The 22,888-nt window shown below is 49.5% G+C and overlaps 1 protein-coding gene across 1 annotated transcript; it reads right to left on the bottom strand.

The window, feature by feature from the left end:
- Positions 1 to 827: 827 nt before the first annotated feature.
- si:ch211-246m6.5 (von Willebrand factor D and EGF domain-containing protein) lies at positions 828 to 18,601 on the bottom strand. Its single transcript, XM_068590706.1, has 33 exons — positions 18,502 to 18,601; positions 15,600 to 15,784; positions 15,213 to 15,441; positions 15,013 to 15,078; positions 14,684 to 14,916; positions 13,689 to 13,778; positions 13,439 to 13,580; positions 12,823 to 13,040; positions 12,094 to 12,167; positions 11,739 to 12,015; positions 11,376 to 11,578; positions 10,373 to 11,277; positions 10,110 to 10,246; positions 9,857 to 10,018; positions 9,664 to 9,768; positions 8,945 to 9,059; positions 7,822 to 8,087; positions 7,360 to 7,579; positions 7,150 to 7,287; positions 5,366 to 5,773; positions 5,077 to 5,247; positions 4,287 to 4,621; positions 3,737 to 4,208; positions 3,559 to 3,654; positions 3,369 to 3,464; positions 3,079 to 3,174; positions 2,898 to 2,993; positions 2,707 to 2,802; positions 2,509 to 2,604; positions 2,192 to 2,287; positions 1,977 to 2,072; positions 1,800 to 1,888; positions 828 to 1,361 (listed from the first exon to the last, which is right to left on the bottom strand). The coding sequence occupies exons 1-33, from the start codon at positions 18,599 to 18,601 to the stop codon at positions 1,347 to 1,349; spliced, it is 6,123 nt and encodes a 2,040-aa protein (XP_068446807.1). The 3' UTR covers positions 828 to 1,346.
- Positions 18,602 to 22,888: the final 4,287 nt, after the last annotated feature.

Raw genomic sequence — 22,888 nt, 5'->3', positions numbered from 1 at the left:
TTAAAAGTCATGAAAATCCCAAATCTGTATGAAACCTGTACATTGCTTTTCATGCTCGGACCAGTTTTTAGATTTTAGGCTATTTAACTTCCACGTCATCTAGTGTCAAGAGAACATCAAAAATACACACGTGTTTATTGTACTGCTTCATCTGTTTGCATCTGTGCACTTTTCACTAAATTCCCCGTAAAATAATGTTTCACATGCGTATTTAAACATAAAATGTGAGCAATAAGTGACTGCTGGGGGAAGTTTCCTGGTTGAAACGCTCACCTGTCGCGTCTCCTCTCGGTGCTCAAAGAGTCACACAGGGATTAAGAGTGATGGCAACAAACATCCGCAGCGGGCTGAACCGTCCTCATCAGCGGAGAAAGAAGTCAGCCGGCTCTTCAGCGTTCAGTCGGGGGAGGAATCCTAATTGGCGCGGCGCTAACGCGGCCTCGCTAATCTTTTAATCCTCATTTCCTCCCCGAGCCGTGAGCTTGTCTGGACTCCGGAGCAAAGTCAAATGTTTCTCTGCTGCTGCTCGCCCCAGAACAAAAAACTACCAACCCTGAGGGAACCTTTTTTTTGTTTTGCAGTCTGAAGTAATCTCCTGAATAAATTGTTATAAAACACGTTTCTTCTATTGACCTCCAGGTAACAAATCAGCTGGGAACAAGGAGACAGCACATTGAAGTCTGATGCATCTCAGTATGATGTGATCATATCGTCTCAAACTGGAACTTATTATTACTTTAAATGAGAAGAGACCTGGAGAAACCTTTAAAGCATATTTATTATTAATATATTTTTTTTACAAAACAACCAATAAACAATGCCTTAATGAGAAATAACAGATAATACAGTGATATATACACTGATATTAAGATATATACACCACAGAAATATGCGACAATATAAAACAACCAAATAAATAAATACTCGTACAGAGGTTCGTTAAAAATGTTCCCCAACTTTTAAATTGAATAGCTGCTTGTAACGACCTGATCGGTGACTTTGTTTCTTGTGTGATAAAATATGAAGTATAGTGCTCGTTAGCCTAGCTTAGCACCAAGACTGTAAGCGGGGGGAAACTGTTAGCCTGGGTCTTGGAGCTCTGACGTGTTTCATGCAGATTACTGGAGATGCTGAGCAGAGAACAAATAAATAGTTCATCCAGTTATATAACTGCTTCTAAATATTTGTTTTGCATGCTATCAAGCTGTAAAAACCTGAATCCCTCCGGCTTTGAGTGCACGGAGACGTAACTGTCCCCTGGTTTGTTTCCACAGTTTCCTCTGATGGCTCCGTTTCACCTGGACGCTGCATCCGGGTGTCTGTGTGGTTGTGGGCGGGTCTTAACCTCAGCCAATAGGGAGCTGGAAAACACCAGAAGGTTTTTTAAAATGGCCGACAGAGGTCCACACTGAAAATCAACAAGAAGACTTAAAATCTCGTGATGAAAAGGAAGATATTAAGGAGTCCCTAAGGCAGAACGCTGGCGCGTTAAAAGATAAAATGGCAGATTCACGACCGAAACCCCGGCTCTACGCTGTGCTTTGATCCCTGCTGTCCATCAACGCTCTTCTCTGCACCTCCTCATCATCATCATCTGTCACGAGATTGCACGCATTTCCACGTGTTTCCAGTTTTATCCCAGCAGCTGCAGTGTAAGGAACTGAAACGTCCGACCTTTCAGACTTCTCCCAACCTGACGAGAAGACTCTTAAAGCCAGAGACATTTCCAGGGCCGTGCATTTTTTTTGTGTGAGTCAAAGCGATGGAGAACGAGGCGCCACGCGTTCGGCCCTTCTTACCCTGCTGGAGCAAAGAGATCCGCTCCGACAAGCGCAGACGTTGGGTCGGACGCATCGGCTGCCGTAGAGACACTTCTGCTCGCAGCGAGCTGAGAGGGGACAAAAGCACACAGTCAGGAGACGAGTGGAAAAACAGCGTGAAGTTCCTGCCGTGCATCTTTCCCCGGGGGCACTCACGGATCTGGCACAGCGGGCCGAGCCATCCCGGCGTGCAGTGGCAGGCGTCGGCTCCCACGCACTCCCCTCCGTTCAGGCACCTCTGCAGGCAGCTGGCTGCGAGGCGACACGTCGTTACACTTTGAGGAGCCGCTCTCCAGTCAACAGGTCGGACTTGGGAGGAGGAGGAGGAGGATGAGGAGCGTGTTGCAGATGTGAAAGCTGGCGGCACTTACGTTCGTCGCATCTCTTTCCTCGCCAACCCGACGGACAGTCGCACACGTCTGGACCGACACACCTGCCGCCGTTCACACACATGGGCTCGCACACACCTGCAGAGAGAGAGAGAGAGAGAGGGAGAGGGAGGAGGTGGAGAACAACATCACACGATGCAAATTCGGCTGAAGAAATGGCAAAAACTTGAAGAGGATGAGATGTGAGGAAAAACAGGAAGTGGCGAATGGGAGGATGGAGAAATATGAGGATGAACCAGGGGTGAGAGAGGGAAATAAATTGGAGAAACGAGTGACGGCGAGGAGGAAGAAAGACTGACTTTTCTCGCATCGCCTCCCGGTGTATCCCTGCGGACAGGAGCAGACGCCGTTCCTGATGCACAGACCGCCGTTCTTACAGGGAGGGCTGCAGACGGCTGCAGGAGCCAAAAAGAAAAGAGACCGAAACCAAGCATGAGACGACGAGATGATTAAATGCTTGAATTGCAGTTTTGACTCCATGGCGTCCGGGGTCGCACCGTTCTGACACTGCGCGCCGTAGAAACCGCGAGGACACTCGCAGGCGTTCGGCCGAACACACGAGCCGCCGTTGAGGCACACGGGAGAGCAGAGAGCTGGAGGGGAGAGACGACGGCGTCAGGGTTGAGAGACGAGGACACACAAAGATCTCACACACACACACACACACGGGAAGAACGCACACACCCACCTGTCTCACAGGACGGCCCGCTCCAGCCTGTAAGACACCTGCACTCGTCTGGAGACGCACACTGGCCTCCGTTGTGACAGTGACGGTTGCACACCACTACGGCGATAAAAAACAAGATCCATCAGGCGATAGAAACTTAAATCATTTAAAAGCAAAGACAACAACGTCACCGTGAACTCACTGGTCTCGCATCGAGGGCCGACAAACCCGTAAGGACACGAACAGGTCTGCAGTCCCACACAGGCGCCTCCGTTTTCACACGGCGACCTGCACAGAGCTGCAGCGGTGCGTTTCAATTGGTTATGTAGTTCATTGAGTTCATTAAGGTTGCATGCAGGCTATGGGGAGAGTCAGACCCTGCTGCAGTAAAATTAGGTGTTTTCTAAAGGGACCCCACTTGTCCACTGGGACCGATACAAGTTAAAAGCTTGTCGTCGTAGCTTTAGCTGGAATGAAGGAGGCAGGCTTTACCTTCCTGACAGGCTTCTCCGTGAAACCCTCTGAGGCAGCGACACACACCCGGAGCAACGCACTCGCCCCCGTTCACGCAGCCCGGCGCACAGATGGCTACAAAAAATAAGGATCCCAAACAAACGATATAAAAATACACAAACATATCTACAAGCCATAATGATGTATGCAAGCCTCTTGACTGTTTTACCTGCCTGACAGTCGACCCCGGCGTAGCCCGGTTTGCAGCGGCATGTGTTGGGCGCTGCACACTCCATGTTCCTGCCACAGGTGTGCCTGCAAACAGCTGGATGAACAGACCGATGTTGAACCTAAAAGTGAGTTATTTTTAGCATCATTTAAGGGATGAAGACACGCAGGGGCCGTACCTCTGCAAGCTCGTCCATCTCCGGTGAACCCCACGGGACACCGCCCGCAGTGGAAGCCCTGGTCCGCGGCCGGTTCGCACGGGACGCCGGGGAAACACGGCCGGTCGGCGCAGGTCGCCGAGCGCTTGTCCGCGGTGGCTCTTAGTAGCGGGGAGCTGTACGCTGCCTTGCTCGGCATTGTGAAGCTCAACACCGGCGCCGTCTCCGGTTCATCGGATCCGGGTTTGGCCTCGTCTCCGTCTGCAGAGAACTCCGACTCGGACAGCGAGTACGACAGAGCGGTGAGGGCCGCCGTGAGAGGGACGGCGGGTCTCGGAGGGGTCCGGGGTTTGGCGTGGGTGGATGCCGGATGGTTGAGCTTGGGCTCGGTTGTCTGTTTGGTCTGCGTCACTCTGCCAGACTGAGAGGATAGGTGAGGACCGGCCGGCGTTACCTTCGCCGGAGTGGCACCCGCCGATACTGCTTTAGACTGCTGGTAGACGATCACAGAATGAAGGACGTTCACGTCGATGCATCAAGGCGACGCACGGCACACTTACGGTCAACTCACCGTGGAGGACGCCACATGGGGAACCATAAAATCCCTGGAGATGGTCGTGCTTGATCTGCTGTGCGTCCCGGCATCCCATCGGATGCTGGTACTGTGGCGGGGGATGTAGGTTCTGGCGCCGGTGACCGCCTCTCTCCTCCCGGTCCCACCGCCCCTTCCTGCAGTGGAAACCTGGCGCGGCGCGTCGTCTCGGTCCGCTCGGGTGACGGCCCAGGACAGGTGTTTGATGCCGTGCCTGCTGGGCAGGTGGGGCAAGTGGAGCTGAGAGACTTTGCTGCTGAGCGGCGATCGGACGGTCTTGCCGAGCGTCTGCTGCTGAGGAAGGTGATTGGATGCTGAGGAAAGACGGCAGGGTTCAGGACCACATTAAAGGAGTATCAGAGGGGAAGGAAGTCCTCTGAGTAGTTAGGACTCCCCCCCGCCCGCGCTCCCCTCATGAGAATATAACTTGTCTTGTTAAAACTTTGCGTCCGGGAGCCGATCCAAGAGCCAAAGCACCAAAAGGTGGTTATTACATCCAGGCAGTCTCCAACCACTGGAACCGATTTATCTGCTGCAATAAAGGACATTCCTTCCAACCAAGAAAAGCACATAAAACCTCAGGGAAACCTGAACTAAATAAAGTAGCCCACAATGCTTGGAGGGGATTTCACATTACGACTGGGTCCTTTTTTTATTTAGTGATGCATGTTGATATTCATGCACGCATTCTTTTATTTGCATTCATATCGTCTTTAATGTCAAAGGAGATGGTCTTTTTGCTCCGTGAAAAAGTTCAGAAGGACCTCACCGGCCTTGGCGTTCTTCATGCAGACGCGTCCGTTGCCGTAAAGGCCGGGTGGGCAGCGGCCGCAGACGTAGCCGACGTGTGGCGGCCTGCGGTTGATGCACTGAACCCCGGGGAAGCAGGGCCTGCTGGCACACGTAGCCGACGCGTTCACAGCCGGAGACGCACCAGATCCTGAGGGACACAAACTGTGGTCAGTGCTCGATACGAGCTGGATCACCGACACAGCAACCTCTTGTTAGATGCCGTTAAGTCAGCTCAGTCGAGTCCACTACAACCCTTACTGCCGTACCTGATGCTTGTCGGCCACTTCCTGGAGGTTGGGCGACGTTGGGTGTGTTTGCAATAGTGTTGCTGATTACTGAGATGTTCTTGGAGTCGTCCGTGTTGGTCGTGGATGTTGTGGGTTTGATTCCTTGGCTTTTTCTCAAAGCCTCTGTCTTTATTTGGGAAACGGTTGGTGCACCTGCTGCGACGCTCTTGACGGCTTCCGCCTTAGTGAACGCCGGGTTCGGCCTCGTCCCTGGAACCAGTTTCCAGTAGGTGGTCTTGGTTTGGGACCGGTTTGGGTCGGTCCTCGAGTCACCACTTGAGGTCTTCCTGAAAGCATCAGTCTTCACTTCGGGTGGTTGCAGCAGAGCATCTGGTGTCTTGTAGGCCGTCGTACGAGGAGCAGATGTGGTGGAGACGTGGACGACCGCTGAATGAAGACAAACACTTTTGACTGTATATAAACATTTCATCTGATGCTCGAGAAATACTCCACTTTGCAAAGAACCAACAGCGAACGAGGTGAATGATTGAAGAATATACTGTAGCCCGGAAGGGTCAACAGGACGTTGGAAGGAGTTTGTGTAAAGATCTCAACGAGGCCCGAGCACCACTCACACACATCAACACATTTACGAGCCGCGAGGGAAGAAGGAAACGCTGACTGGCAGAAAGTCAAACAAACTTGACTCTGATTCGTTCTGCGTTAGCTGGGCCAACATTAAAATTACAGATTACATCATCACTGGACTCTGGACATCTTGTGACTCGACTTTTCTCATCCAAACATTTTCAGAGTTCAGTTGACTTTCTGTTCCCAATAAATCCAGTTTTGTGTTTTCATACATTTTTTTTCTCTTTTCTGTATGCAGTTTGAGGTACTTGCTTCTGATTAAGAGCTATAACTAGAGATGCACACAGAACATTTAAGACGTCGGAGATGTGAACCTGAAGGCATCTTTTACGCCGAACCGAACAAAGGTGGTCAAATAAATCAAACCAAAGTCCAAAAACTTAAAAAAAACAATACCTGACATTCATTTATGCCGAATTCTTTGCCGTGAGTCACATTTTCCGCTGTTTGAGTTTCGGGGATTCCTCAAAGGACAACAATTTGCAAAACTAAACTTGACTTAACTCCAAATGTGAACGCAAAAACACTGGAGATGAGCTGCTCATCGGCACGTTGAGTCCACGCGTTCTGCAATCTGTCTGGCAAGAACATATTCCACCTTGTTGAACTTTTACAAGAACGATTAGCGGTTAGCCTTGAAATGAGCCTTTTGCAAACCAGCTGTGCTTTAGAAAGGCCTATTAGCTACCTGAGGTGTTCACTGTGAGGCAGCAGATAAATACTATTACGATAGTGATGCGTTAACTGTCATGTGCACACTAACATGAGCGTGTAAGGTTTCTCCCACAGCGGCAGTGTTTTCAAAGCATTACCTCCAGTGAGCAGTGGCTATCGGCTGCCATCTGGTTTCCATTCAACACAAGTACTTTAACCCTGCGATGAACGACTGCACCGGCTCGTTCTGGGCAGTTGCCGGACGTTGCTATCTTAACTGATTGTGCAACAGCGTGAAACGTTTGCATGCAAATGATCCCACTGAGAAGTTTATTATTCCTACATTTCAAAGAAGCGCAGCATCTGATCTCATGTTGTGCAAGTTGATGTGATCCAGGTTTGGGGGTCGGCGCTATGTCATCATGTTTAAGGTATGTGTGCACTCTTTAACAGTGAATATTGTATCAGCAGCTGTCCTTTAAACGTCCTAAACATATTCTCAGTTCGCTCATGCTTACCTGTGCAGATTGTCCCATTTCCCAGCATGCCTTTGGGGCACGAGCCGCAGCCGTAGGTGCCGTAGCTGTTGAAGCACCGGACTCCCGGGAAACACGGCTCCCTTTCACACTCGTTGACATCTTCCAGGCATGTTGCACCTGCCAAACACACAATCAGATGTTCCAACAAACATGCGATATTCCCTTCAGGGCGTTTATTTAATATCTCACCTTCCAACCCCGCGGGACAATCGCATCTGAACCCGGCGGCGGTGTTGATGCACTCGCCGGCTGCGCACGGGGCCGACCGGCACTCGTCCACCTGCCGGTCGCACAGGTCGCCCTGCTGGCCCTCGGGACACACGCACAGGTGCTTCCCGCTTCCAGCGGGGAAATTAACATCTGTCACACACGTCCCTCCGTTCTGACACCCGCACGGCACCACTTCGATCTGGTGGACAAAAGGTACGTCCTTTTTTATTGAAGTCATGTCTAAAAACTTCACACTTATACTGAAGATATTGGAGCGTTAATGTCTCGGTAAAGAAGGACCACATTTCACATGAATCTGTGTCCTTCCTGCACCTTTGGCATCCATTTCTTTGGTGTTTTATTTGTGCATCTTATACGCTCCTGTCTTGGGAAGGGGGGGGACCATCCTGGCTAAATAATTAAGTTATATCTCTCCTCTACCTCCGCAGTGAAGGCGCTCTGGGCGTTGCACTCGTCCGACAGCGTGAAGCGAACGCTCTGACGTCGCTCCTCCTCCTCGGGCAGCGCCGGGACCCTCCAGATGAGGAGGCCGGCCGGGGAGAGGACGGCCGCCTTCGGCCCCTCCTCCAGCTGGAAGAGGAGGGCCGAGCCCTCGGGGTCCGATGCCGCGAACTGGAAGACAAAGTTCTCCCCGGCAAACGTCCGCAGGCCGCTCTGAGGCCGGTGGAAGGCCGGCGGCTGGTTGACTGAAGACATAAGAGGGAAATTGTGAGAAGCAGACTCCAACACAATTCGCTCTTTTGCCACTTATTCCTTTTCTTGTTTAACCAGAACATCTACAAGTCTTTGTGTTTTTGGTTCCTGTCCTCACATACTGATGATTCACCCCCCGACCCTGTGCTCAGACTGGTGAAGCGACAGGTCAGGGCATGCTGGGAAACCTAAACCTCCGCTCCTTTGATCTGCTAATGGAGACAAACAGGACCGAAGTTGGACGACTACCAGAGTAACAGACAGATAAATACTGTTGTTCCTGTTGGTCATCATGAGCGAGTCAAACGCGTCCTGGAGGAGCAGTGCTGCCAAAAAACACCGAATACACATAAATGTGACAATACAACTTCACAAAAGAAGATGAAAAAGCTTTAAAAACAACAGACAAAAAATACTTTTTTATCCTATTAGTAATTTAAACAAGTATTTTGTGTTTATATAGTACAACACTCATGTGTTGTTATTTTTTTGCAAAAGAAATTGACTTTTATGTTTTGATTGTGCTTTAAATAATCATAATTTTGATTATAATAAACTGAATAAACGCATTTATTTAGCAGGACCCAAAAAAGAAGATTTAAAGTAAAACTTGCAACATGCGGGCAATAGAAAAACAAATGCATCTGGTTTTCTTTGTCATATTTATGTATTGATGATTGCTCAATATCTTTTAGTTGCAGTAATCATGTAGAATATCTTCAACTAAAGGTTTGTGCAGTGGGATTTTATGGCCATTTGTGACCGTGTTGACAGTGTCCGGGCAGATTATTGATGATGTTTTTAGGAGAAAAAATAAAGGTTTTTGGCTTTGTAAATAAGTTGTTTGTACCTTGATTCACAGACCAGCTGAATTTGGAGGTTACCGGGTCGCAGAGGAGGCAAGGGCTGCTGGGATTGGAGACGCCCTCTGCAAAACACATCCCGTCGATGTTACACGTCCTCTCCTGGCAACCACGGACGAAAAGGTTTGTCATGTTTACAACAATGTTTTTAAAAACGGCCGACAAGTTGCTGCAGCTTCCAGAAATTATAAAACCTATTTCTTTTCCACGCGGTTCGTTTTCCCTTTTTGTGTTTTCCTCTCTGGAGAAGCAGGAAATCTGCTGTCTCTCCACTTCATCTCTGCTCCAGCTAATTACATTTAGTGGAGTTTGGCAGGAAGATCTCTTGGCGTCGATCTGCAGTGGCATGTTGTTTGCAAGGTTACATGTTGTCCTGTCTCCGTTCCCATAAACAACAGGAACCCCCTCTGCACCTTTTGTCGGGCTTTTAAAGAGCCAGCTGCTGCATGTTTGGAGGAAGGGACACCACTCGGTCTCTGGTAAACATATAAACACCCACTGAATCACATCTGTCTCCTAAATCTAGAGTCTACAACGGCGTCAGAGTCCAAGTTTCCCTTTGTGGAATTGCCTCGTGAAAGATCTGATTTACCAACTAACCGTTTGCTCGAGGGTAAGTGGGTAATCTAATCAGATGATGAGCAGAGGAATCAATAAATGTTTGGAGGGATGGAGAGTTATTGTTGAGTTCTTGTATGCGAGTTACCTTTAACTTACAGAGTCCTGAGCGCGACGCCTCACAGACCTGGCAAACGCCGTCGTAGATGGTCAGCACCTTGGCTTGGCTGTACTGCGACCCATCATTGGTGACCTGTGACAGAAGAGAGAGGAGCTGATGCTGGGAGGGGAGAAAAAGCTAGAAACCAAACAGCAAAGAAGCAAACAACAAGAGGCGTTACTTTAATCTCCCAGCGTGCGTACGGTTTGTCGTCCATCATGAAGTCTTCTGTGTTGACGGCCGTGTTGCTCAGAGATGGAACGGCGCAGTCCAGAGCCTTGGAGCTGAGGAAGGTGGCTTTGGTCCTCTGCTTCTCCCCTTGAACCCAAACGCCGTTCATGTGCTGTGGAGGCAGAGCGACACAATTCAGAGAGGGTATAAAAACAAAAAAGAGAGACAGAACTTTTCCACCTGGCCTTTTTTTTTCCCCTCACCTTCAGTCTGCTGGCGTGGCAGCCGAGGTCGGGGGAGTCGATGAAGCCGAGGCCGAAGACGCGAACGCTGCGACAGTTGAAGGCTCGGATGTCGCACAGTCCCCCGTTCTCCAAATCCGTGAGCTCCACTGGCTGGCCTATCGGGGGAGGGATTGGTGATCGATCAAAAGAGAGCAAAGAAATGCTTCATCCCTGCAAAAGTCTGCACATTGAAAAACGCAATTATCAACCTGCTAAACCCATTTAGGAACGGAGCAACTCACTGATGGCCAGGCTGCAGTCGTAGAAGCTGTGGCTGGGATAGCACTGGCAACCCCACTCGGTGCACTCTCCGTTACCGTTGCAGAAGTTGGGGCAGCGCAGCGCCGTCACCACCTCCCTGGACGTCCCCGGAGGACCGGCCCCCTCCGAGGCTCTCCGGGTCCGGTTCTCCAACAGCCGCCTCTCGCATTCATTCTCCAGGTAGGGCAGCAGGGCCTCCTCCCAGCCCAGGTCGTCTTTGAGCTGCAGGTCCAGAATGCAGAGGTCCACCGCCTCGTCCAGGCGGCGTCCCAGCAGCCCCCGGCACACCGCACCAACGGTGGAGTTGGCCAAAGCCGCCTGGCACACCTCGAGAGCTTTGGCCGAGGTCAGGCCGCTCGGAGTCGGCCAACGCGGTCGCGCCTCCGGTCGGGCTTCCGCCAGGTGATCCTCGGGGAAGAAGTAGGCCAAGTTGTCCAGATCCGCCTGGCTGAGGCTCTGAGCAGTGAAGACGGGCTGGAACTCAGATGACGCCTGTCTCCTGGGCCGGCCGGCGGAAAGCAGAAGATCCTCCCTGAACTCGCCGTCCAGTTCCGGATCACCGCTTTGATCGCGCTCGCCGTGAAAGCGAAGGTGCCTCCTCTCCAGAGGATGAGCGTGAAAGACGGACATGTCCAGGATGCTCTCCTCTCTCTCTGGATGAGCGACGTACTCCATGGTTGTGTCCATGGAAGGAAACACTGATGTGTAATCCACATTATCGTGGGCTATGCAGTCGGAATGGGTGGACGGGTTGTACAGGTTCCCCATCCCTCTGCCGGCGTGATGAGAGGGGCTGTATCCTTTCTGGCACTGACAGAAGGGCCTCCTGACCTCTTGGATCGTCTCAGGAGGTGTCCTGTCAAACAGACTCTCACCGGGAGCAATCCTAGCCCGCACAAAGAAAGAAAGAGCTCTGTGTGGACTCTACCATTTCAGCCAAATCAAGTTGAACCTTTAACAATCGTGTATTTGTCCCGCACTGACCTCCAGCCCTCTATGAAGCGCTGCAGGTCGTCGGGGCCGTAGGAGCGCCCGTCGGGGCCGTGGAAGTCGTTGTTGGCATTGCGGTCGAAGGTGCCGCAGAGGCCCCTTGTGCCGCTGTAGTCGACGCTGGGCAACCGTACGGACAGGCTCATCCCCCAATCGCCAACGTCGGCCCTAACAAAGGCCCCGGAGGGAAAGATGAACTACGAGAGGAGAGTCACATCCGACAGCTTCATTAACAAACTCATGCAAAAAAGAAAAGAGCAAACATTTAAGCTTTTACAATCCATCATGCAACCGAGAGAGTCAAGTTCAAGCATGGTCGCTGGATCTGCACCAGTGTCAACGTGTTGGGATACCTACGGTGACCTTCTTGCCCTGGTGGGACTCCAGCACCCTGACTCGACCTCCCCCTCCGCCGCCAAGGTTCTTCAGGGTGAGCAGAGGCCTCGTCTCCTGCGGCTCGCCGTTGCACATGTCAAACACGGCGACGTCGTTCCCCTCTCGCGCCGCCACGCCGCAGTTGCAGGCGACGGCGTAGTGCCGGCTGCCACAGTCCCACTGCCGGGAGTGGACCTCGAACTCTCTGGAGAGGCTCCGGTGGAGGACGAAGGTACCGGTCTGGTGGTTTTCATAACGCCTGCACAAGGAGGGGGGACGTGCAGATGTTTTGCCCGAGCTTTTATCGCCTGATTTACTGATGCAAGAGGTAAATTACCTGCCGTCCAGAGTGATGACATGTGGGTCAGTCAGGGAGTAGCAGATGGAGGTGGGAACGTCCTGGACTGTGACCTGGGGGGGCGGAGGTCAGGAGGACAAAAGTGAGGAGGGCAGGCGGTTCCACCCGGTGACCTTCTGACCTTGGGCTTTGATGTTTTCACCCAACACAGATGGGAAAACTCCCTTCAGAGACGCGGTGTCTGGAGGGCTGACATCACGTCTTTCATAGCGTTACAGCTTGTGTGGACTTTAAACATGATGTCAACCCATCACACCGGCTCGCGTTTGGCCTTAAACCCTCCACTGACCCCCCTCCCCTCCCCACCCTCCATCTTTCTGTGTACATGTAAACAGTTTGACAGAAACCTGTAATTACAGCCGTCTCTCTCATCAAAGTAATACTTTTTTCTTCATTCATCTTTGGTGCCCGTCTTAAGTAATTCCCTTTATGATTACTGGAATCCCAAAGGGGCCACGAGAACCTCCTCAAAGACCCCTCGGGTAGTCTTCAAGGAGTCCAGCAACTCCTGTAAGGGCCACGCAACAATGCAGTTTGCATACCACAGGACCACAAGGGCCACGAAGGAGCTTTTGCTGCAAATTGCATGTCTCCAAATATTTCCCCTTTCTTCTATGAATCCTTAGAACTTCTGCATTGCAGTTTTATATAATAAAAAAAAGACTTTGAATCACCATGAATGTAACCTAGACCGTCTTGTCAACTCACTTTCAGAGCCGTCGGCACGTAGCTCCTCCAGAGCCGCGGTGCGCTGGGTCCGGGCGAGACGCCGATCAGACTCGGGCGATTCCCGTCCCGCGTGAAGTCGGTGACGGCGGTGACGAAGAACGCCGCCTGGCCGCAGCTGCCTCGGCCGCAGGCGGCGGGCTGCAGCGCCGCCTGGCAGGCGGACAGCGCCACGTTTGGGGCCTCGTGTTCCAGACCGTCTGCGGATGTCAACGCAGCCGTGAGTTAGTGTCAACGGACGGCTCGCAGCTGCCTGCAGGACCGCGATAACGACTCCCCGAGCCGGCTTTCATGTGGTGATGTACGGGGCAAAACAGATGAAGAGTTCTCTGCAGGAAATAGCTGAAGACGCTCGTGGGGATGTTTGCATCTTTCAGCAATGACGAGTCCTATTTCCACTAGAAAATAGATCATTTTACTTCCTCTCGTTAGTTTTTCGGTCACAAATTTACAAAATAAATGTCTGAATCTGGTCATTTTAAAGCGGACTGCTGGTGGTTGCTGCAGGCCATCATGAGGATTCAGCCTCCAAGCAACCTGACAAGATGTTTACCGAGCCGTTAACTCAAACACTTCCTGTTTTTCCCGCAGGTCTGACCTGGATCGTGGACGCTCAGAGCCAGGAGGACTCCACACTGGCGGCCGTGCTCGGCGCCGTAGCAGGGGATGGGCACCGTGCTGTGCACGGCCACCTCGTGCTCTTTGCCGTTCTCCGCTATGTGGAGAGAGTCTGGAAAGAACTGAACAGAGAGAAAGAGGGAGCACATAGAGCCTCTGGTGAGGTTTAGGCTTTTTCTACAAATACGTGGGTTTAGATCGGAGTAAAAACACAACACGGGAATGTTGACCTTCAGTCCAGCGAAGAAGCCCTCGCTTTCTTTCGGGGCAGATCTGGTGTGGCTGGAGTTGGCCCTGAAGGTCGACACGCTGCAGGAGAACTGCAAGAAAGACATCACTGTTGATCCATGAGATAACGCGCACAGGACAAAAGTAGAGTTTAAATCCCTCCATCGGGGTTAAAAATCAATTATTCCCTCCGACGTAACGGCACTAACATTTAACCTCACTGTCGCAGTTTGAAAAGAAAAACGAAGATGACCTTTGACCCGACAAAGCTGCGACATCGCCATGTGTTTAAAGAGCGGCTCCGTGAGCGAGCCCAGCCTTCTGCAACGCCTTCCAGACGTGACTAAACACCCAAATATGGACATCCAGCCCAACGGACCACAGCTGGACGCCGGGCGTAGCGTCATGTTGGAAATCTAATAACTTCAAGTTTCCCGGCAATTGATCGTTTCTCCAGGAAACCTGAGCAGCGGAAGTTTCATTATAACAATTATTACGCTCTGATGCAGAAAATACATCCATGTTTTGACTTTTCTTTTAGCTGGAAGAAAGAAACTACGAAGAGGAGGAAGCGACCTCTCTGTGCTTCGTCCTGAAATGAGGTCAAATCCGACTTCCAGCTTCCCGTTTGAAGGCAAGGAACCGGAACTTTATAATCCCCAAATGATGACGTCGTGGCCAGCTCTGCTGTGCAGGTTGTTGAAGAAATGCGGTGTGAAGAAACCGCTTTATTGTGAGTGTATGTGTGGGCGTTTCACATACTGTAACTAACCCCAGAACTCTCTGTGTAAATAGGAAGCAGGTGAAGCGAGGCTTTCCCAACCTGCAACTGATTTAACTTCCCCAGCCTCCTCTTTCCTTTTAACTGGATATGACACACGTTGGCTCTCCGCCTTTTCTTTTTTTTTTTTTAAGGCTGAACCCGGACAGAAAGAGGTCCGCATGTTCCCCACTCTGAGAGGGGCCCGAACGCTCAGCGCGGTCTGGCAGGGATTACCGTTTCCCCGAGCCTGAAGTGGACGCCATCCATCTCCATCAGAGAGAAGGGCTTCGGGGTGGATTCCTGCCTGATCTCGGCCTTCATGCTGTGGCCGATGTGCCTGGCCCAGACGACCCGGAAGGCCAGGGGCTGGTTCCACGGCGGCGGGACGAAGGAGCACCTCAGGTGGACGCTGTGGCCGACGAGCTCCGCGGTGATGACGGGCCGGGACGGCAAGGACGGGACGGCGGCTGAAAACACACCAGTGACCCCCGAACCTTTGAATGATGGCGCTTTGAAAGAATGGCACTCAAAGGCAACTGAAGGAGAACATCAAACAGTCTCACCTTTACATCGGCCGTTGACTTCGACCTCACCTGGCGGGCAGAATCTGAGTCCCGAATCTTGACTTACTGAAACATCAGATTTATTCTTATTCTAACATCGATTGGTTTATATATCGTTTACAGCTCAATCTCAATTATAAATCAAGCTGTCGGCCACTTCCTACTCGCACCGAGCTCTTTAAAAGGTCACCCGTGTTCACCTTTAGCGCAGTACCCCATGCACCCCTGCGTGGGCTGCAGCCGGTAGAGCAGGAAGTCGCCGCAGTTGCGCACCGTGATGGGGATGCGGAAGAGGCAGCAGTCCTTGGTGCTGCCGTGGAAGAACTGCCAGGTGGCGCAGGCGGAGAGCTGGCGGACCTCGCCGGGCCGCGGCAGGGGGGCATCCTTCAGCGAGAGCCACACCGGAGCTTGGGTGCCACAGCGGTTCATCTGCAGGAAGGGAGCGAGGGTCAACAGAAACAGTCATTACCTGCAGCGAGGGGGTCGTTAAACGCTCCACCTGAGCCGAAGCTGCTCATTAAACCGACCTGCAGGGTGACGCTCGCGCAGGTGTTTTTTTTATTTACAGAGAACGACGTCTTCCTTACCTCCACGCAGGTGGTCGGCATCTCCGCCGGCTTGTTGTTGATCCTGAACCTGTACCAGCCCGGCGACAGCGAGTGGTCGCAGATCAGGTCTTGGATGGCCGTGTCCTGGATCTCTGTGGAGTCGAAGTCGACGCTGCGGTAGGGGTTACGCAACGTCCGGTGGCCTCCCGGGTAACACTCCGGAGCTGAGATGTGGGGGACAAGGATGGGGATTGAGCAGATGTTGTGTGTGACACCTCTCGGGAGGTTTATGTCTTCTCTGGACTCGATCCTGCTGTTTGAGGACAGACGTGATGAAGATAGACCAAACAAAACTCATGTCATGCCGTCGTGGGAACGTCTGGATTGGGTTTCTTCTCCCTCAGTACAGGCTGAAGGGTGTGGTGCTTTTGTTCTTGGCCTTGGGAGTGATAGTTTGCAATAATAAGCTTTATTTTTTATCCTTTTTGCAGACAAAACCACACAGCTGCTCGATCCTGCTGATTCATAATTTAAATAAAGACAGAGTTGCACTCAAAATAACAGTCAAAGACGCAAAATGCAAGGGGTGCAAAACGTCCACAAAGAGATGTAAAACTACCAAAAGGAGAGAGAATACAACCACGAAAACCCTTAACAGTCTACAAACAGACAGAAAACGACCCCGAAGAGACCCAAGACGCATAACAGGAGAAAAGAGACGTCTCCAAAGAGCCAGATTATGAGCACAAAGAGACGCAAAACGTTTACAAAGAGATGCCAAACTACCCAACAGATGACGTTAACCCTTCAGCATGAGGTCAAGCACAGCTGTGCTCTTGAGTGACCTGAACAAACTGTTTAAAGGCCCGTAAAAAAAGGTTATTGAGGATATTTTAACAAGCTACATTTTGAGCTCCTTCTGGAATATGTCTCCAGAGACCTGTCGCTGTCGTGCATGGTGATAAGAAGTGAGCCCACGTTGGCTCCTCAAGGGCCGGTGGGCATCGAGGAGATGAGCAGGAAGGATCATTTCACCCCCGAAGGTCATCTGGATTGCTAAGAATAACAGACATTCCTGTGAGCCTCTCGCCTCTGTAAACTCGCCCCGGGAAAGGATGATCAAGCCGGGTGGTGAGAGCGGGTGGGGGGGAGGTTATATTTGAGCAGAACATGTCGTTTTCCACACTAGTACCCTCACAAAGCTCCACATCTGTCAAGGGAAATGGGTCAAAGTCGTCAACGGAGGGGAAAACAAACAGTCGGGGTATTTAGGGTGTTTTGAGGCCGGTCTGGGCAGAGTTACTGCCGGGGATCCCAAACCCAAACAAGGTCTCACAGGCTGGTCTCCGTGTTGACGGGGCCCCTTGAAGGCAAACACTCTTGTTTACACGGCCGCTCGTCTGGAAGCCCCGATGAGGAGGCTCCGGCTCGCGGGACGTCCAAACATCCCGGCCGTCGGCCGAGGCTTAACTCAACCGGTCCGACTGGCGGCTTAATGAGTTTACAGAGGCGAGGAGGAGGTGGTGAGCTAATGAAGCAGGGGAGCGGGGGGGGTCCCACTGGGAGGGAGGCCCCCAGCAGCCCAGATGTGCAGGGACTTCTGCAGGTTCTCAGGAAATAAGATTAATTTGAAAGAGCGTGGCGTTAACACAACTGAGGCCACGGGTCCTCTCCCCCAGACGGCCTGTCGCTCGCCACGCAAACACACCCACTCGTTACCGCTAATCACCAAAGCGCCCAGGAAACACTTGACACGCTGGCACTGAGGAGGTTTTTTTTTACTTTTTAAAGCATGAAGCTTCTTTTGGAAAACCTGCACGATGTGAATCAGTTCATGTGAAATAACCTCATGGTTTTATTTACTCTTGTCTGAAATAAACACCTAAAAAAAAAGTACTGGAGATTTCCTCATTTATTTATTTACTTTATTGATGGAAGCATGTCAATGTTTTGCTGTTTATTTAAAATATTTGAATAAAGTGTGGTATTTATGATGCATTTTTTGATTGTTTTAATTGGTTTTCATCCACTTGATTCTTTTAAAGTTATGAAATATACATTCAAACTCATGCTTGAATCAAAGCAGACAACTTGCACATCACTCGTAAAATGTGTAAGAATAATCAAAATAGCATAAAATGGGTGAATGAGGCTGAATGCACATGAACCAGAGGGAGTGAGCACATCTCTATCAGCGAGTTGCACCGACATGAATCATCTGGAGTTGCAGCAGACTTTGTTTTGGAACACACATGTCTGGTATTCTGCAGCAAAGCCCTGCGAAGACCTGCAGAGTCTCTTCTTTTTTTTTTACGACGGCCTCCAAGTTTACAACCGCAGAGCTTTGATGTGTCCTCAGACGCCCTGGAGACAAAGACATGAGATGGAGGACAAGGAGCAGGGGGGGGGGGGGGGGGGGGGGGGGCATGTTTGATTGACAGAGACAGCAGCTCCAAGTTGCAGTCAAACAAACTGTATCAGGAAAAGAAAGGCATGATGGGAGATGGGTTTACTGGAGTATGTTGTGTAAGGTGATGCCATCTTCTTTCTGTTTTGACTGCACTTTTTATTTAGTAGGACTGATTAATGGAGTTGAGTGTTTTGATGAATTTGCCAAACATCTCCAAAAGCTTCCCTGGTCGTGAGCACAACACTACTGGTCAGACAGTAACCTCTGCATGGAGGAAGGACCTCTTCCCTACATTAAAGATGTTTCAACTTTGAGCTGAAACACCTTTTGTTTGCCTCGGAGGTGAAACCTTTGTCCTCACTTTCATCGTCTCTGATGTCCATCTAACCTCTGGACCTGCAGAGTGACAGGAATGCAGCCTCACAGGCCAAGTCCTGCAGCTCTGCAGAATCTGCTGCTAACAGGTAAGAGGCTCTTTTCTTCTGCGTTGCATTTAAACGTGAGCCAGAACAGAGTTTTCTTTCCACTCACCGTGTTGCGCCAACGCTCCTGACTGCACGACCCACAGCAGCGCGATGCGTAAATATCCAGAGAGCCGCCGGCGCTCCGAGCCAAACGCGCAGCAGTCCATGGCTGCGGGGTCCGGGGTGAGGAGATGTAGCAGGCTGGCCTCAGTCGTCGGGTCCCATTGAGAGTTTGCAGAAACAGTGAGAAAGTGGCGCAAGCTGTACGTATCCACCCTCCCTCTCCCGTTTGAGGACGAGAGGAACACAGGTTTCAGTTGGCGCTCCGCTGGAGAACTGCGGCTCCCCCCGAGCAGACGGCGCAAGATGAGCAACACTGGAGGCGGGAGGAGTCTGCTGCTGAAGGTGTGTCCTCCTCCTGCGTGATGCCGGACTCTGTCCATCAACACCACTGCTCTGCAGCCACATGTCGGCATCCCGACAACAAGCACAGCTCCTGAAGCCCAATGGGACTCGTGCTGGAATAGTTTCTACATTTCCTGCAGAGCAGCAACAGCACAAACGTGGATTTGGTGTAAAAAGAAAGTTAACTTTAGATGTTTGCATGTATAACTACACTATACACGCAGTATCCTGCAGCTGTTAGTACTCAGTGATACTGGTGTACACTCACAGCATGTCAGCAGCTGGAGAGGAAGTTGGTGCAGAGTCAGGCTTTAATTTGCAGAAACATGAGGATAAAATGATGCACATGAAATTAACTATTAACAGTATGGGGCATGTGTATGAAAGGCTTCATCTAAAAGGCAAAAGAATAGTAGAAAAAAGTGTTTGTTAAAAGCAGAGAAATTTATGTAGTATTTTATCATCATACTTTTGGTATCTTAGGCTGCCGTTTGTATGGTTATACAGTATGAATTATTAAACGAACAGAATGATCAAAACCAGATGCAAAACAACAACAAACAGATGCAAAATGCTTAAAATAGATGCAACAGGACAAAAAAAGAGATTTAAATAGATGCAAAAGGACCAAAAGCGAATTAGAGAGATCCAAAAGGACCAAAAGCATTTGAAAAACAACAACAAAGAGATGCAAAATGACAAATAAAAGACACAATACCACTAAATTAGATCCAAAAGATCCAAAAGAAAATTCAAAGACATACAAAAGCAGCAAAAAGAGACACATAAGAAGCGAAGACGTGTCTCTTGGTTCTGTCAATAATCTGTCCAACACTTCAGGGTCTGCTGTCCTCTCTCTCATCCTCAAACACCAACCACTGAGGTCATGACCCCTGCATGTGACTGAAGACACTCGAGGGGTTGGAGAGTAAACATCAGGTGCAGAGACAAAGAATACACAGCGTTGTGCTAAATAAAAGACCTGCGAGGAGCAGCAGGTGTTGTGCACTCGCCTTTTCATTCAGACTTCACTCCGACACTGTGAGAAAGTGTCACCGCTTCGGTTTTCACACTCCGGCCGGAGACGTCACATGACTTGAACAAGCTCCCTCAAGAGGAAGTCGCTTGTTGGGGTTCAAACCGGCCTCGGGTGTTTTGAAGAGTGACCGGGTTGCACCCAGGATGGGCAGCTTTTCAGTGTTTTAAATGTTATAAAAAAGCATGTTGCATTATTGCATTGAATAAACCTACAACCAGATAGACTAGAAGGATCATTGCTGGGTCCTTTGGGTGACTCATCTCCTGATTGGCTGACTCTGCAGCACCCAAACTCACCTCCCGGCCGCTCCTGCACCAACATGTGTCCTGTAACTCTCGAGCTTGTCCCGCGTGGGTTCAGAGGAGCCGCCTCCTGAACGCCTCCCTGTGCCGAGGCTGCAGAGGCGGCGCCTCCTCGCTGAAGCGTCTTCACATTATCTGCTGCCTCCTTTGATGTTTCTGCCCTGAGAAACAACAAGCGGGGGTGGTGCAGTCCGGCCTCCTGAGCGCTTCCAGATGTCACACATCCTCCTTTTACTGTGAGAAAAAAAAGCAAGAGGAACATACAAGACGCATGTCGGCGGCTGCGATGCAACACAAACATCTTGCGGCCACATTCTGCACCCTGAAAGTCATTTTTCACACGTCTGCATTCTCAGCTTTTGCTCAACAACATGTTTGCTTGACAAGTCGAGGTGGAAAGTGCCTCAAACTAACATGTGCCTGGTGGAGGTCTTTCAATGAACGGCCTTATGGGTGCAGTTGGGCTCAAAGCACATTTACTGGTTGCTTTAATGAAAAGTTACGACAAGCTAATTTGCGACGCATCGGTAAACTTAGAGGGCGGGTTGATTGGGGTCAAAGGTCAATCAGCTTGACCTTGAGGGCACTTTTACTTAAGCTTTTCCTGGAGCTCACGTCTGAGGCGCAAATAAACTCTCCTACATGAAGCTGGAAGGGTCATAAAAAATGGAATTGCAAAATCACAAATGACTACATATTGCTTAACTGTTATGGGAATTGTGTATATGCTCAAAAGTCTGTGTGAAATGCACAATATTGTTTTTCCAAATGCTTTGAAAATTAATTGAGATTATATATATTCATTTATTTATTTATAAGGACTAGAATAAGCTCCTGTGATTTAAAAGCTGTAGTTTGCTGCCACCATGTGGGGTCTTTGGGTATTACACCATAATGGTTAAAAGAGCTTGCAGGCTGCAGACAGCACGTCCTGCTGGTCTGCCCCCTGCAGGCCAGATGGAGGTACTGCAGTGCCTTCATTCACACCCAGATTGAATGAAATATCAATTTTTGAACTTTCTAACAACGCAGTTCTTTCAGATACATTGAATAGGTTATTAATGGATTATTGACATTAAAAAGCAAACAAATTTTCATTCAACTCTCTAAAAAAAAATCCAGATTATGTAAAAAAACAAAAACATTCTTGCCTGGATGTCAACAACATGATGATCAGACAACATTAAGTCTTCTTGAGACATAGTTCACAATATTTTTTCCAGGTGTTTAAGACGAGCAGTCTGAATCTGCATGATGTCACCTGGTCAGTAAAACATTAAAAAGCTAAAACAAAAATAGGATACACGTTGCAGTGCAGATGAAGAAATAAAATGCATGGAAGCAGGAATATATTAATATTGATGTTTCTAGGAACTCTTGCAACATGTGATCAGTTTGTTAGTTTTCTGCTGTAACATTATATGCAGTCAAGGATTTTAACTGCATTATTAAATACGATTGATGTGCTTGTTTTTGTATATTATTCGTACAACTTGTCTTCATGAATATTGCACCTAATAGGAGACGTCTCATGTCGGGCTCCTCCTGGCCCGGCAGCCGATGATCCAACTCATCGATGATTATTTAAATAACCAAAAAAGTAACGTGGCCTTCTTAAAGAAACACTAGAAAGACTCCCCCCCCCCTCTCCTCCTCCCTCGTGACTCTCTTTTCCAGTCGAGCGTTAGGGGCACGACCCCCCGCAGAGCTCGCAGCATGTTTTTTTTTTGTCTGCAAATGACACGATTTTTGGGCGGCGAGACATGTGACGAGACGGCGCTCTCCTCACCCGGCTGTACATTACACACATGAGTTAGCCGCCAGTGCTCCTTCACCAATTAACACCTACTTTATTATAACGTCGACTTCTCTCTAATGCTCCTGCATGTGTTTATGCACTATTACCTTGACGGATGCCTATTCCACGATTAGACATAATTGGCATATCAATATGCAAAACCTAAATGGATTAACCTTCTTTAAAACTAATGAGCACTTGCATGCCCAGCTGGGGAATGGACCAGAATTAGCATTTGTCATCTTTTAGGAGTGATGTGGGAATAAATAATGGAGGAGAGGGCGGGCATTGTCTTTCCTTGGGCTACTTGAGCGTAAAGTGACTGTGCTGGTGAAAAAGAGGGAAATATGCAGATGTACAGTCTTAACGATGACTGTGGGCTTAACATTACAAAGAGGCTGCGTCTCAAAGAGGAGCAGGAGATATTCATGAGATTTTATCACTTTTTAAAAATATATAACAATATATAACAATTTCTCTCTCCGGCAGCTCGTCTTTTTTGACATACTATACAACTAAATATTTCCACATGCAATAGCACGACTTTTTCACTTTGTTCGAAATTTTAAAATATCACTTTTTCACTATTTTTGTATATTTAAAACAACAATATATAACAATTTCTCCCTCCGGCCGCTCTCTTCTTTCTATGATATTTGTAATATTTTTGTCGTGCCAATTTCCACCTGTGGATTGTGTCTTATTCTGACTGTGACATCATTATAAAATAACCCACAATATGATTATGGTTTCTCTTCAACACTGCAATACATTATTTTATGGGTTTACAAGAGAAAAGCGCTGTATGAATACAAGTCAATTTACTATTTTGAAAAGATATCAACTAACTTATAAGTAACACAATTTACTAAGTAAGTTAATAAGTTACTTTTCTCCAAAACAACCTCCA

This window comes from Clinocottus analis, unplaced genomic scaffold (genome assembly GCF_023055335.1).
Source record: "Clinocottus analis isolate CAN_PGR_092001 unplaced genomic scaffold, fCliAna1.0.p SCAF_24, whole genome shotgun sequence".
Classification (NCBI taxonomy): Eukaryota; Metazoa; Chordata; class Actinopteri; order Perciformes; family Cottidae; genus Clinocottus; species Clinocottus analis.
This window is presented reverse-complemented; position numbering and strand designations above follow the sequence as displayed.